This window comes from Anarhichas minor, unplaced genomic scaffold, assembly GCF_050575085.1.
Source record: "Anarhichas minor isolate MPS153535 unplaced genomic scaffold, ASM5057508v1 ptg000004l, whole genome shotgun sequence".
NCBI lineage: Eukaryota > Metazoa > Chordata > Actinopteri > Perciformes > Anarhichadidae > Anarhichas > Anarhichas minor.
Window position 1 is genome coordinate 6628543 of NW_027466450.1, and position 16906 is coordinate 6645448.

At 39.1% G+C, this 16906-nt stretch overlaps 1 protein-coding gene across 1 annotated transcript; it reads left to right on the forward strand.

Annotated features, from left to right (window-relative positions):
• Positions 1 to 4333: 4333 nt before the first annotated feature.
• lnpa (limb and neural patterns a) lies at positions 4334 to 13260 on the forward strand. The gene is made up of 13 exons (XM_076107462.1): positions 4334 to 4427; positions 5303 to 5407; positions 5829 to 5870; positions 7825 to 8012; positions 8107 to 8165; positions 8278 to 8318; positions 9658 to 9741; positions 9842 to 9893; positions 9977 to 10198; positions 11267 to 11372; positions 11571 to 11641; positions 11952 to 12107; positions 12300 to 13260. Exons 2-13 carry the CDS (start codon positions 5381 to 5383, stop codon positions 12470 to 12472), a joined length of 1221 nt encoding a protein of 406 aa, XP_075963577.1. The 5' UTR covers positions 4334 to 4427; positions 5303 to 5380; the 3' UTR covers positions 12473 to 13260.
• The last annotated feature ends 3646 nt before the right edge of the window (positions 13261 to 16906 follow it).

The following is a 16906-nucleotide window of genomic DNA, read 5'->3' on the forward strand; positions in this document are numbered from 1 at the left end:
TCCTTCATTGTGGCCTACCCCTCTAAAATGAACTTTGTAGCCAGGGTTATTGCTCACCTGAAGCATTGGGCGAGTGTGGCGACATGTTGGCCCAAACTTGAGCATAAGCAAGGAGGCACGGACTCTTTTCTGGTATCTAAATGTATTGGGTTAGCACGAGCAGCAAATCAACAGAACTGAGGAGCAAACCCTAGCAATTGCTCAACTACCCTTAATATACTTTGCCAGAAGGCCTAACGTGGACTGTACCAAACCACTTATGGGGAAGCTCACTAGATGGATAAACATAAACAGACAATACAGCCAAATAGATTTACAATTTATAGAATTATATCAACAAGTGACCAAACAATTACGTAGATAAACATGCAACCACTTGCTTTAGGGAAAAAATAATCTTATCAAAAATAGACATTTGTTCCAACCCCTGCTGCAAACACATGGTAGAACCAGGAAGTATAATAGTCATGAGATCCTCTGAAGGACCTTTTGCCTGAGAACCAAAGAGCTTACAAGTAAGTAGTTAAGATAATACTTTGATTTTCAATAATGTTAGCAGTAGTGATGGCACAATGAAGCTTCATAAAGTATTGAAGCTTTTTTTAGCAAATTGTTTTACAAAAGGGTTCATTTATTGAGGCTTCACGTGCACACAAAACTACCTGTTGGCCATAGAGTGTAAAACAGCCAGATATAATCTTAATCACGTGATCTTTGATACACTTATTTATGGAATATAAATTGATTAAAGTTGGAATCCATTTCTATTTTCTATCAATATAGTGCCTACTTTGTAGTAAGTGTTTTATAATTTTATAACATAACTGTATAACAAACTGTAATTTTCTTGTAAGTAATGCATCAATTGTGTGAAAACCAATCCTTTGGATTAATAATTGTTTCATAATATAATAATGGCAGGAGGGGAAATGTGTGTTCTAAAATTGGAAAGTGGCAGTGGTTTAGACAGCGGTCGTGCAAGTGTAACTAAGAAAAGTACACTAAGGGGAGACTATTCGTTTTTATTGAGTAACAACAATAAGCAACAACTTATAAACGTCGTTGCGCCAAGATCTGAATCACGTGAGGCTTCGGGCGTCATTACAGACGTTATTGGTCTAAAGAAGATAGAAGCCTTGATATGCTCGACACGCGCATCGCGGAAAACTTCCGGGATTTTCGCGCCCTGAAGCCTCTGCACGGCATGTAAAACCACCAGCTAGTAGCTTGTCATGAAGCTATAGACAGAATACATGCATGCTTTGGGATACCGGCCCAACTGCTGAAGTATGTCACATACTTTGTGCAGGACTGGCTAACATAGCTGCCAAGAGCAATGGCAAATCTTACATGCATAGGAACAAATGCAGCACCGTGATGCGTAGTCTACATGATATTTGTCATGCTGCAAACACTTTATACCTTCAGGAAGAGGAAAACCAGAATATCACTGCTCACTCTCGATTCTCCCTTTGATTCAAGACAATCGGAAGCAATTGTTTTACATACCATGCCAGCCTGCCACTGATTCCCTACAAGTGTTGCTGCTTCTGAGTACCACCTGCCTGCAGTGCTTCACTGCATTATATAATCCTGATATATTTTAACACGTTTTTATTTTTTCCAGGTCCCGTTTCCTAAAGATGGATTTATCCTTTTCATGTGTGGGTGTTGCAATGACTATGTGCACGGCTATGTAATGTAATTCAGCCAAGGTTCTGCCAGAGCTTATGTGTATCAAAAACACATCAAGAACATATCCTGTGGAGTTCATAGGAACTCCTAATAGGTGAACTTAAACTGTTTTATAAAATGATACCTGACAACCTGGCTCGTGCATTTATTTCTTTAAGGGTTCTGGAGGAAGTGAGTCGTGTAACAGGAAGTGGCAGAAAGCTGCAGATTCTGTCTATAATGGATGAAATGGAAACATTAACATGAAGCTTGACAAAACATCTGAGTATGGCTGTACTTTAAGTCTGTTGTATCAGTGTTGAAGAACACTGGGGTGTTCATTAAAATACATATTAGCATGTGCATGTATTTTCTTTTTTGTGGCTGGCTATGTTTTGTAATTTTTGTGCTTGACAACGTCAGGTCTTAAGCGATCTTTATCTCAATGAGATTAACTAATAAAATACAGACTATATATAAATCGGGGCTTACTGAGACACATTCCATGTCCTTTCAATGTATTTCCATTGATTCTGAACTGGGACCTTTTGTTGCAAGTCAACCCCCCCACCTCCCTTTTCCTCCCCTGACAGTATTAATAAAGGCTAAAAAGGCACTTACTTGTTTTAAAAACATGTTAAGCTAAAGAAATGTTGCAATCTTGCAGTTTATGCAAACAGGGCCACGTAGTTTGTAAACAAAGACAATGAGTTCCTTGACTGACATGTCTCTGCACATATTTCCTATACCAGGCTTTGATCGTGATTATGTTTACATGCGTATACAGAACTCTTGGGACCAGTGATTCTCATAAATACTGAATAGGAAACACAATTAATGGTAAATGTGAAGAATACCATGAACTGTAATGCCTTTTTGAATTAATTTCGGTGGTTTTGGAGTTCATTAACATGCAGTACCTTACAATTAATACATTTTTACCATTATTATAGCACCATTATCTCTCCCAATCAACGCACAAACACTGTTATTCTTGATCACAGTTGTGAAAAGGACAGTTGAATCCACTAAATGAGCGAACACTACAAACCTACGATCCAATGAGGCTTCAGCAGAGAAGAGACTATGGGGCACAAACATGAGGCTGTACATTTGGACATCGTTATGTCTCTGCGGTTGATCATCGGCTGACGTTTTTTGTGGTGTGGATCTCTGACTGGCTGTTCATCCACGCAAATGCATACATTCACCCATCTAATTTGGGCTCTTCTTATTTTGCCTCCAGCTTTTCCTTTCTTCTTCCACAACCAACACCAGTGCAAAGCAAAATGTCCCAGTACCAGTTATAGCTTTTTAGCCACGTTAGCTGCGTGGCTCTGGCAATGTCTGTCAGTCCACCACTTTGGTCCAGACAAAAATATCTCAACAAATTCGCAATGGATGACCACGTAATTTGGTACAGATATGAGGATGGTATAGAGGATGAAACCTAGTGAATTTTGTGATCTTATGACTTTTTTATCAAGCACAGCAGCAATACTCCTATTACACAAAACTAAGGAACACAGTCTCTTTACTTACTGCAAAAGTGCAGACGAGGTGGTGGGCATTATTCTGGTATATCTCCCAAAGGTGGAATGGTTGCAAAGCAACTTTCAGTACTATTTGGGGGAACAACCCCGGTCTTAAATCTCTTTGAACCAAATCAGTTTTTTTATTAAATAGCAAACGTATGGTGTTGTTAAAGCAAATCATTTCGTACAAATTGATGTTATTGAAACATGTTATTTTTTCAGTGTATATTGTTTAGTCTGTTTTTACTTCTGTTTTCACCAAATAATTGGCTTTTTGTGATCTGCTCTGGCTTTTATGAGCTGCCTCAGGCCAGTGCTGTGCTTACATACTCACTAATGAATCACACTGTTTAAATTAGATTTGCAAGTTAACGTGTTGGACCTGCAAATCTAAACATCAACATGGGAAATTGTACCTACTCCAATATATTACAAAAAGCTTTGTTGGGTATGGGCCTTGAATGGAGAATGTGTGATTGCATTTTGTGTGCAAACCCAATAAATCTAAGGCTTTGTATTTCTTCATATTTATTATAAAAGACAGCATTGTCCTGAGTTTAAACAAAATCAGCAAAAAGCATAACAACTGCTATTATATTCACTTGGCAGACACTTTTGGCGAGAGTCATTTGGGGTTCAGTGTGCTTGTGCAATAATGACCCTTACTAATAATGGCCAATCAACTGGCAATCAATACTAGTAGGGTTGGCTGACATGAAGCATATACAAATATATATATATATATATTATCACAATAACAGAATCACAATAACTGTTGGGATTATACTCATTTTAAAATTTCACTTTAAGATCAGAAGGATTAATGCATCATGCATTTTGGTATATTGCCAATAAGTCCTCTTTTTCTTTAACCACTCATACTATTAATACAACAACAACAACAACAACAACACTCGACTAATAGCTCAGCTAAAGTTCATATAATTCATAACCATCATTGTTAGACGTATCAAAAACGTTGATGATAGAGTTTAGTTTCATATCACAGTACATGCCACCTCGGTTTGCATAAGAACCCTTTTAGTTTAAACATAAGTGACATGGACATGGAGTCTTGAAGGCCCCGGCAGTGCTTATGATCCATGCTGCTCTTCTAGCGGACACTCCCCCATCTTGGCTGACACACGCTCCGTCAGAGGACAGGAGCACTGCTGCTGTCCTGCTGCAGGCTGTCGAAAGTGGGACAACTCCTCTTAGGTAAATACCCCACTGCACTTCTAAACACTTGGCTGTGATTCATTCACTTTGCAGCCACATTGTTTGGTGTCCGCTTTCTTTTTACGAAGGACGTTAACTTAAGTTAGCAACGACTGCTGTTACTTATCACGATGAACTACAGGCTGCTTCAGTGCTAGCATCAGCAGCTAGCGGTTAGCTTCCCATGGTTAGATAGTGAAACGTTGGCTAACGCTAACAGTTTACTCCACTGATGCATTAAGTGGGTAGAAAGTTATTTAAGAGACGTTATTCGATAATGGCGACATGGCAACACTGTCCTTTGATGTGAGCTAACCGTTACCAGCTGGTAGCCCCGTAACTTAATGAAATGGCAGTTGCCTCCGAAAACATGGAGTCAAGTTGTTAAGTTTGCCAGCGTCAACTTAATTTAGCGAGGGTAACGTTTCACACAGCACACGAAGACTACGATACGTTAAACAACTTGAAATACTAGCTACGTGTAACGTTAACGTATGCTCACACAGTTACACGTAGCGAAACTATATCGCTTTCTAGTACAACAGCCCTGTAATAAAGGTTATGTTTTTGTGGGTGATGCAGCCTTTGAGGTGATGCAAGTTGAAGGTTATTTTGGAGGCAGTTATTTGTAGAACTGATGCATTGTGTTGCCCAATGCTGAATGATGGTTCACCTATTTTGTTTCAACCCATTATATGAGTATATTAAAATGCATCACCCTCACAGACTGCCTCCAGAGAAGAATGAGCGAGTCTCTAAAGTTTAGTTTTATCAAATGGTCAAATCAATTGCATTGCACTGCATTAGTTGTAGCTACATTTTCCTCTTAAATTGCTAACTAAGTGTATATTGAAGCCAATAACTATTGTCAACAGGTGGAGAGGTTACTTGCTGGAGGAAATCAGAGGAGGGTCCCAGAACAGAACAGAATATCCTTCAACCCTTTGATCAACATGGGTGCAGTCATCTCACGATGGAGGGTTTGTTTATGTCTTTCTACTTATGCTGCATTAATACAAATAATGTTATTGCATTATTTTTGCCTTTAGCTTTGATAAGGTTTCAGCTTGCATGAACGTGCAGGACAAATAATTCAACCACACCATACATGCACAAATAGTGGTGCACAAATAGTGGTGACATACTAGGTCTACATAAATGATCAGAATCCAAATGTTTATGCTAATAGTCTCATCTCTATTCCTTTGCATATTTGCATGCATAGGCTGATTGAATAATATCGGGAACAACAAAAGAAGACTCAATATAACACATATACAAAATGTGCAGAAAGGGGAAGATGAGGAAGTTTCCAGATCTTTTCAGAAAGTTGTTTGCACAAAGTGTACAGTTGCAAATGTCATGATTTCTTCACTCTCTTTCCAAATGTTTGCCTTACAGACAAAACCATCCACTGTGGACATTTTGGAGGGAATCGATAAGGTATGCTTGTCAAATGCCAGAAGTGCTGTTTTGAATTCTCTAAAACACATTTGATTTAAAACTTCAAGTCTTTCTTGTACATATATTTGCTTGTGGTGTGAGATAATGTGCTATAAGTTTGTCAAAACACAATAAATCCATGCTCTAGCTCAACATTTTACTACCCAGCCTGCACTTTGAGTTGGTAGAAAAAGCCCATGAACAAGAACATTTTCACAAACATTACCAAACCAACAATTGGTATACATTGACAGATGAAGTTATTCAAATAGAAGATAGTCTACACATTAATTGTAAACCTTATTGACGATAAAAAAAGAGGGAGCAAGGGCCTCGTGCAAGAAATTCCAGTGTTTTATTTATGCTCTTATGCACTGTTCCCAGTCAGTGGGACATCTGAAGGGACGGTTACTGGTGAATTGCTTATATGCATGTACAGTACTTGAAGGTAGACTACGGCTCATTACAACTTAAGTTTTATTTTTGTAGCTCTGGCGATCAGTTATATTGGTTATGATGACTCGCCAAAGTAATTGCAGAGATCTGGGAAAGTGGCGATATCACTGAAAATAGGCCCAGAGGGGCAACAAAAACAGGTTTTGCCAGATTATCTCTTCCACTTCGTTTGGAGGTAAAACTGAAAATGAGTGCAATGGTTCACAAAGGACAAATTGTGTAATAATTTTACCGTTCGCCTTTGCTTCCAATGCCAAATCAGTTTGGTCTACCTGGCCGTTTGATTACAACCTGTCTGATCATTTGACGATATTGTGTATTATTTCACTGGTGCTTAGTGAACACGTAAGCCTGTTTTTGATACAGTGCTATTAAAGACATGTTATATAAGCTTGCATCTTTTGACCATAAGCCTGAAGCTCTTTTGACCTTAACGGACGTGTCAACAAATTCTAAATCGGCTCCACATTTGCTGACTGATGGGGCTTTAGTGCTCTGCTACAGTTAAGCTAGCGTGAGGCTATTTTCAGCCCCTGTCCTTGTAGCATGATACACTACACATATACTGAAGAGGTCAGGTGGACATTGACGTGTTGACAAGACGGTTGTTTGGCCTGTTAGTTTTCCTGTATAGAGAAATCATGGGGATGGTTGCACCACACACACGCGACGGCCTGCGTGTTATACTGTAAGGCTGAATGTGAGATCTGTTTATCCAGTGCTTAAGAGTGACAGACACTCATGTTACAGGAGAACCGTAGTGACCAGAGTGGGTCCCATACTGTACATGAGCTATTTATAGATGGAGTAAACATCGCTTTAACGCAGTGAGGTAACCTTTCTATTGAGAAAAGGATGAATAAGCCTTTTATTCATTGGAAAATGATAATGAATTATATAAATATTGGCCTTTTCTGCCAGAAGAGAAGTTTGATCATGATTGGATCATCGCTTTTGTTTGGTGTGCTCCCAGTAGTTACTGCCAAGTTTGAATTATATTTATCTGATATGCTACATGTTCAGCTTCAAATTTCCATTCCCTGGATTTGCTGTTGTACTTTAGTTTGTGCTTAAGAAAAATAAAACAGTTGAAATATTCTGTTTAGTTTCAAATTCGTCCTAAAGGGATGGTGGGTTAGCAGTACCCTGGAAAAACCTGCTTTTGTCACCAGTTTCATTTCACCTCACCATAAGGTTTAGAAGTTGAGTTCTGTGTGTGAATTCTGTCTTTCTCTCTCTCAGATATATATCACAATATAGAAAATGTATGCAAACTGCATGTGTAATAATCAAAGTGATCTGAGCTGTGTTTCACTGTTATCCATTAAATGAGACCGAGCTCTAAATGTGTGTAAAACCATAATGCTTATTCTTATGGCCCTTGGATTACTTGTAGTTTGTATGAAAAAAACTGTTTCACTTAACCAAAGTCACGTCCCACTAATAGGAATCGCATTTGCGAGCTAACATAACACTCATTTCATTTATCTCCTCACAGGATATACAGACGCTTGAAGAATACAGTGAGAAGTATCAGAGGCAGTTGAAGATATGGGTCGGGCGACTGCTTCTGTACTCGTCTCTTCTCTTCCTGATCGCATGTGTAGTTGTGTATTTGTGGTACCTGCCTGAACAGCTGATGGGACAGCTCATATTGTCTCTTCCCTTCGTAATATTCCCGTTATTGTAAGTGTGCGAGATAGTCAGTCACATTTTCACTAAACTGTAACTACAATGTATTGTAACCAATCAACTGTGTTCCTCCTTTTCCCCTTATTAGAGTTTGGTTACTTCGAAAAATGCTTATTATTATTTGTTTACGAAGAACTGAAACAAATAGTAAGACCCTTTTTGAATATTTATACACAACTTACCATGTAATGGTCATTTTTGTTCATGTTCAAGCTGGTATTGAATTTTCAAGTAAAACCTTTTTCTTTTCTTTTTTCAGATGACAAATTAGAAGATCTTAAAGCACAAAAAAGGAAAATAGTAAGTGATGTTTTTATATTTGTCCAGTTTCATTTATATTGTTGTTATTTGCTTTTTACTCCAAAGACTTAAAAACACTGATACTGACGCTTAAGATCAGAACAGCCCGGCATCTGGCCTGCCCCTAAATGACAAAAGTACTGACTAATGTTTCCCTGAGATTCTCGTCACATTCATGTATCTTATATAAAATAGAAAGTGTTTCAGTGGGTGTGCTAGAGAGGTGAAATAGAATGTCAACATCACAGATAAGGATTTTTTATTTATTGAACAATTTACCAGTTTCCCCTGTTTTGAGCCAACTGTTATCAGCCAACTGCCTAAAATCCTTGAACAGAAACAGCTATTGGAGAACTTTAGTATGATGCTCACTGTGCTCATGTGTGGAACAAACAATAGAACGTATGCATCATTTAGCAGAGATGAAACGGTTGGTCAGGTGTAGCTGCTGCTGTTTAGAAAACTCAAATATTTTCAGAGATGAGACTTCACAAAAACAGTGTCTGTTGGTATTAAGCATGTTATATTCTTTTATTTTTTCTATTTAGTCTCACCCTGTCACTCAGTGTAGTAGTTATGAAGCCATTACAAATATTGCACTACAAGCACCCTACAGATTTTCTCTGTAATGTCCCTGAAATTCCCTCTGCAAGCTTGAGAGATCTGCAAAGTGACGTTTCATGCGTCTGTGGCTTCCACCGCGGTGAGAGAAAGTTATTATAAAAGTAATGATCTCTGTGGAACGCATTGTAATTCTGATGTCTCGTGGTCTCCTGCAAAGTGAAGTTTCGTAGGATGCCTTGGTATTATTATCGTGGTATTGCTCTTATCGATCCCCTCAGCATTTTGCAGCAAGATGCTTGCTAATCTGGGATGTGTACAGACAGAGTTTGATTGGTACAGTGACTTAACCCAGTAAACCACTCCGCTAATGACACTTTAATTAATAGCATTTAGTGCAGGAAAGAAATAAATCTGAGAAATTGCTTGTCATCCTCTGTCAAGTCTAATAACTTTCAATAATTAGGGCTGATGGATTTTCACACTCTCCATTATCGAAGTAGTGAATGTAATTATTCTTCATATTTTATGTAAACATTTTGAAATGTTTGGTACTTAAATGAAGACGTACTATTTAGTGGAGTAACTTCCGGGTGCCCTTTCTTGCGTTTACGTGTAATGTTATGGTAGGTGATCTTAAGATATTAATGTGTGTTTATGAAACTCCTATTAATTAAATCTGATGACCATCAAATCGTTCCTAAGCAATAGAGCTATTATTATAGGAATCATTTATTTGTGCAATGAATTGGAGAATTGAATGTCTTGTTTTTTCCAGCTTGAAGAAGTTATGGAAACGGAGACGTATAAAAATGCTAAAATGATTCTGGAGAGATTTGATCCCGATTCCAAGAGAAAAATTGTGAGTAGTTTTGTTTTAATTTTGTAACATAAACACATTTTTTTGTAATAGTTTTCCATATTAAAACAGACTTTTGCACTCTCTTGTCTTCTGCATAAAGGAGCTTGAATCCACTCCAGTCAGACCTCAGATGACTCCAAACCCAGGCCAAGGTAGCGATGGGCTCTGAAGACCGCACTATTTTCCCTTCTGTCTTACTATTGTTAAGCAAACTGGAATCTTTTTTTGTGTTTAGAGCTCCGCCAGCGCAATGTCACCCCAAAGACCCCCTCAGTGGTGGTGAATCCGGCGAGCGGAGCTGCTGCTCGCCCCCCTCTTGCCTCTGGGCCCACCTATCCTGGACGGTCCTCCCACTCTGCTCCAGGTGGACCCCCAGAGAGGAGCCTGTCTGCTATAGCTGCTCAGCAGAGCTTGATGAGGAGGCCTGTGACCCCTGGAACACCTGTTCCAGGAGTCGGTGAGTTACCTGCACACGGGGGGACCACATCATAATGTGGTCGATTAAGGTGTGATTTACTCTTCCCTGGCTCTGTGTCCCTAGTTGCTCAAGGCTCTGTGGTGTGTGTTGTCAGCAAGGGTGGTGTATGTTATACAGAAGTTGTAATGGGTAATTGCATGAACGTAGTTTTCAAATATCTTACTCAAAGGTTAAGCCTTTCTCAAATGAGTGTATAATTGTGGACTAAGATTAGAAATGGGGGGGGGGTGCGCGCTATCGGTTGATGCAGTCAGAATGTTTACCTCAAGAGGGTGATGCGTGTGCTTTACAAAGCCAGCCAACATGAGAACAACTTTCCATAGAACAGTTGCTGTATGTGGAAGACATCTGTGGAGTGCAGAGTTGCTGGATAGTCAATATAAATTATTTATGGGCTATGAACACTCAATAGAAGATGCAAATAAGTGCAAACGGTAAAGGACATGTGTTCCTAGAGGAAGCGGCATGCTGTAATTGCCATGTGGAATGCCAACTGTGAGGCATGCACGAATCAGGATTACATTAACTATGATTAATTAGCCAGACCTGCGTTTGTTCTCTGGGCAATGCTGGTGGAATCTCACTAAATGTCTTTTAATGCTCGGTGAAATTGCCTTTGGCATTTGGAACACCTTGCAAATGGTTTACATGACTTGATGTTATCACCTGCTTCTGCGGAAAATTGAAAGTGAAAAGCAATTTGATACAAAGAGTCACCACAGAGTTTCCATATGTTGGTAAATTAATAACCAGCAGGATATTGAGACTGTGCCAAGTCTCACAGAAATGACCAGTCATCTTCCTATGATTGCTCTTGATGTTAGATTATATTAATTACTACTCACCAACACAGCAGGGATTCTGGACGTGCTTTGCAAGTGAGATCCAGTGTTAATTCATTAAGAAAGAGGGGGCAGGTTTTTGTAATATCCATCATGGTTTGTGCAGTAAACTGTGAATTTCAGCCTCACTGTTTCACTTGTTTTTTGCTGTTCAATGCAGTTGTATTCAAGAGTACATCTAACAGGCATTGATGTTCTTTAACAGGGATGCACCCCCCCGGCCCGCCCCTGGCCAGACCTGTGGTCCCAAGAGAAAGAGGCGCTATGGACAGAGTCATTGAGTATCTTGTTGGAGATGGCCCTCAGAACAGGTACTCACCCTCTGCTTCTGAACAGGAACAATTTAGTGTTATAAATGCCGTTTTGTGGGGATGTGTAATTAAAGCAATATTAAGCAGGTTCTTAGCCAACTTGTAAAGATGCAGTGCTGAACTATCTTTTATGTGATATAATGCCAGTCTCTATGTACTGTATGCTGTCTTAACTTGATTGTCTTTCCTTCCTCGTAGATACGCTCTCATCTGTCAGCAGTGTCTGTCCCATAACGGCATGGCATTAAAAGAGGAATTTGAATATGTTGGTGAGACTTAAAGAAACACACACTCTTGTCAGTCTCCATCAAATACTGCGCCTTCGTTTGCCCTCTAGCATTTGGCAGCGTAGTATATCATATAGCTCTTAAATGCCTCCGCCACAACCGACCCCTGTAAGCAAAAACGCAACAAGATTGAATATGCAAACCAGTGCTACACATCAATCTGAAGTGTTTATGAATCTCAGGCATTTTCTGTCATTGGTTCATATTCATGTATATTAATCTGTCTGTTCTGAAAATGTATTAGAGAAGTGACATAAACTATGTGTGCGGTGTTTCACTTGTGTTGTTTCAGCCTTCCGATGTGCATACTGTTATTTCTTGAACCCTGCGAGAAAGACCAGGCCTCAGGCCCCCAGACTCCCCGAGGTCAGTGGGGAACTGAAGATGCCATCTGAGGCACCCGTACCTTCGTCTGCTGCTGACGTAGATGATGACCCGTCGGTTTCAGGTGAGAATGGCACTTAAGCAGGTTTCATCTACACATGGCAAATGTTACCAATATTAGTACATTTAGAAATTAGATGTTAAAACTCTTGTCTAACGCATATACATATAATTTTCTTTGCTTTTATACTTTTTTTTTAAATGTGTGCAAATCTAAACAGAATTCTTCAAATAATTGTTTTTGTATCTCGATCAGGGCAAACCAAGCTTGCGGATGTCTCAGCTGAAACAGACACCCAAGAGCCAGGCACACCAGCAACCACAGAGCCCGGCTCTGCGTCAGACAGCCAAAGCACCCCAGAGTCACAAGATTTGCCCTCTGAGAAATCTGACGGAGAGCAAGATGTGTCTGCCATGGAAGTGGAATGAAACTGTGGAGTAGTTATTTCAAGTCATGCTGGGACTTCGTTCTTTCTTTTCTTTTGACCGTTAACTTGCAAGTAAATGCCGTGAGTTGAAATATCACAGCAACAAGTCAGCAGTTGATGGGATTTTTCAACTTACAGTACAGAATGTCTTTTCTTTTGAGAATTGCTTTTATAGTTCTAGCAATAGTAAGATATTGAATTGCATAATGCTAGCATTTGGTTGCAACCACCAAACAACCCAACTGTCCTTCCCGCTGTTATTACATCTGAAGGATTATGCTACATGGTGTGGATTTTGTATAGGAAAAGGTTTGTCCCTTGTTTTCTTTATTTTTCATATTTTATTTGTCTTTGACTGCATTTCTTAACAGTATTCTGTCAGTTAGTTTGATACTGCGGAAACAAAACAACAACTATTTTGTGGGGGAAATGAAATTGTATTTATGGGAAATTATTTATAAATATTTTTCTATGATGCTTTGCCTTTCATGACGGTGTTGACTGGGATACTCTGTAGCACGGTGATGCTTACATGTTTACACAACCACGGTACCATAATAGGAATGCACGTACACTGTGTTAATTGCTAAAATGGCGATTTATGTCAGTACTGTGCACCTGTCCCAAGTGCCTTTTTATATTTTAAGTCTCTGTTTCAGAGAGTTATCGATACACCCTATTTACATATAGACAATAAAGTCATTGAGCTGTTTACAGACTGTATCCTTTTGCTGTATGTTGGAATTCTTGTTCTCTATAAATATTACTAAATAAACCTTTGGAAACATCTGTGTACATGTGTTCAGAATCACAACACATTCAGCGAGACATGCATATTTTTATTTATTTTTTTGTAAGACATGCTAAAGAATTTTTTGACTGATGTTGCCTTGAAAACAATCAATTGTTGCTGCATTTTGAAAGTGATTCTGCATTTACATCAAAATATGAATCAAAAGGTCAAACTAACATGTAAATAACCATGATGGCAATAGCTCTTGTTTATTCCTGCCACCTTCATTGTGTCGTGTATTTTAAACTGCCGCCCTGTTTATTCTGCGGCCATCTTCTCACTCAGGAGCGTGTTTAAACGGTCCATTTTCATTAGCAGGCCAATTTTAGCTTGTGATCATTTTATTTTAGCTCATTGATCATTTCAGACAGTGTAAGATAATAGGGCTGACACGGAGCCCGACCAGTCTTGATTGCTTGACCCTCTTCATTTGCAACAAGAAACTCATTGCGGCTACAAAGTTGCTCTCTACCATCACATGACCCTTTTCCCCTGAAGATAGGCCGTAAACTATTCGTGAGGTCAACACCCCACGTCTTCTATGGGTTTTGATAATGTATGTTTACAGAGACGTGACCTCCTGGGCCTTGTAATGCATCAATTTGACATAGACAGTAACGCCTGATTCCACCACATGCTGTTTGAGGTTGACCTCTGACAAGAGGCAAACAGGGAAAAAAATGGGACATCAATAGGACAATGTTTGGATGTTTTCACACCATTGGGAGGTTGTCCAGTATACACAGCCTGCACATATGTGCATCGTCATAAGTGATATATCACAAAGGATCTCTGTGCTATGTGGTTTAACAATGTATGTTTGAGTAATATTTTTGATTCCACAGCACTGAATCATTTCTTGACAATTTGTACCCCATAGACAGAAAATGATTAGTTTGCTTTCAACTCAGTTTAACAACATTCAGTTTGTTATCTGTACAGTGCATGACGAATTTCACAGACAGATGAGGGGTCACAGAGAGATCTTTGCCTTTATAAGTATTAGCATATTTAGGCACAATTAATATTTAAAATTACCTTTTAACTCTCCAATTAGGATGTTCGTACTATAATTTCCACCGAAATTTACCTTGATCTCAACCTATTACACGAACAGTTCAAAGAAAAACTCTTTGTATAATGCGAAAACAAAAGATACACTCTGGTTTTTGTCTCCAAGTGAAAAAAAGGATTACGTCTGGATTGCTTTCATGGAGACACTAATTGATTTTCAAGGATGACAAATGACATACAAAGCCCCAGTGCCAGGGTAATTTTGAGCAAGCGATGAAAATGTACAGTGGGGCTGTCCCAAGGTTCATAGTTCTTTTCATACTCATCTCTCACATGTGCATTCGAGGCCACTTGACTCAAATTTATACTGATCTTTTATTTATACCCAGAAAAAATGGCAGATAAGAAACATAAGTGTTCTTGATATTGTGTTTTGTCATATCTAGCAGCCAAAGATTGAAATCCTGCGAAACAATTTTCTGTAGAAATGAAAGAGCGTGCCCTTCTGAACCCCGGAGGAAAATAACCCCACGGTGCGAAGCAGAATATGAAACAGAGGCACAGAATAAGTAAAATAGACAAGTGCACCAGGCTTGTCACTTTTCCATTTGCTGCCCCCGAGTGTGAGCGCTTCAAAATTCTCCTCATCTCAGCGAAGACCTTCATCGTTATGCTCTATCTACTGTACTGAATATGAAAAAGAAGCACCATATCAGACAAACGCAATAAAGGAGGGATTTTTTAAAGATGTACCATCTTTCTGTCCATCAGGAAGTAGAATGCAACAGGAAGAACAACAAAGTCATAAATATACAGCTCAAGCCATTGTGCATTGGAGGCGATGTGGAAAATGTCGAGATGAGTGTCACAGAAGCAGTTTAACATGGTTTTGATATCAGACATCACCATTGGCTCTTGACAACAGCATCATTACACAGTAATAAGAGCACAATCTCCTTCAGAGAAGCATTAAAATCCGATTAGATTATACAAGAGCTCGGCTTGATGAGCTGCGAGGGATGATGGTTCCCGAGCACTGGATCTCTGGTTATTACTGTTGCTCCTTAGCTGCTTGGGCTTGAATTGCCGCATGACAAAGTTGATCAGCTTTTCACAAAAGGTCATCAGCTTCCAAGAAATTAGTTTTTAAAATTCAAGTCATTTAAAACGTACACATCCAGATGGATAGCTCTCCACTCCCCCCCTCCCACCCTACCACCACATTCAATCTGTCAAATCATGAATGCATGCCGCTGAATACATGATGCCAGCAATAAACCACTGGGCTGCAGTTTACACCAGAGTGACATTCAGGGATCAGAGAGCATTGTCATTCTCTGTCCTATCTTGAACTCATTACACCACTGAGTGATGACATCTGTTTGAGCACTCATACAGTTTGACAATTATTATTGCAAACAATCAACTGCGGTACCTTGATTAAGTAATAAACTAGAGAAGCCTATGGAAGCCATAGCCATAGCCTATGGAAATATCTACTACATCATAGTATTAAAAACTAAAAAACTTCAAATCGAGGTGCTAGCATGTACTGAATTAGCTCCAAATACAGTAATATAATATATTTAGGCTATTCTTACTTTCAATGTTCTTGTTCACACATATTTTTTGTTCTTGACTATTGATATATTGATTCATTTTATATAGTGTCAGCAGAGAACATGCCCTCGGAATCAATAACATAAAAACAAGGTTAACCTAAATTTACAAGTCCTGTCATATGCAGGATCGTAATTCAATTATAGTGCATAGAACAAAATATATGTATATCTCTTTGTTTTCTTGTTGTTTTACTAAAGTATTACATATTTATGTGCTCAAGAAACCAAAAACCGAATGGGGAAGAAATGGAAGGCCGAGATAACACAACCCTGCTACTACCTCATGTGGAAATCATACAAAGCATCCTGCAGGCAGCAGGTTCATTTTATAGCTTCATCTATTACCACACTGTCATTGTTAATTGTCTTCTTTTTACCTCTGCTGGATTCTCCAAATTGGTCCTATCGAATGTGACAGGAGGAAGAGCATTAAGCATCTGACAAGATGATATCTAAGTTCAATTTCCTACTCCTCACCTGATTTATACCTGCAGCAGATCATTTTCCTTTCTGTCATAAAGACCTCTATAAATCAGTGGTGCTTATGGAAGCACTACAGAACAGGGTCTCTGGATTTGTATCCCCTGTGTTTGCTATTAGGAAGCCATTACAGCCACATTTTCCTCCTTCAAACAAAAATGATCAAATCTAATACTGGCAAGATTAGAGAGATAAAGAGAGAAAGTGCTGGCAGAGCTGTTCAACACAGCCCCCTATCTAAACAATATGCTCCAAACTCAATAAAAACAGGGCTTTTTGCTGGTGACACCATTATCCATCTGTTTGGACAAAATTGCTGTATCATGGTATAAATCTGCGATACAAGTGACATATCCTCTAAAATAAAAGGGAACATTAACTGCTCTATCTTCTAGAGGCCATGGGACTAGCTGGCTATAAGCTCAGTCAAGTGTGATGGCAGTTATACTGTGTTTTACTAGACTGCAGACAATTATACTTTGCTCCTCTCCCCTAAGAAGACAAACTGCCATGGCTTCAGCTGAAA

Excerpts from the sequence above, each read along its gene's own strand:
- lnpa (XM_076107462.1), top strand. The coding sequence starts at position 5,381 with ATGGGTGCAGTCATCTCACGATGGAGG. Across the intron at positions 8,013-8,106 it reads TTCGTAATATTCCCGTTATT|AGTTTGGTTACTTCGAAAAA; the intron begins GTAAGTGTGCGA and ends TCCCCTTATTAG. Across the intron at positions 8,166-8,277 it reads ACGAAGAACTGAAACAAATA|ATGACAAATTAGAAGATCTT; the intron begins GTAAGACCCTTT and ends TTCTTTTTTCAG.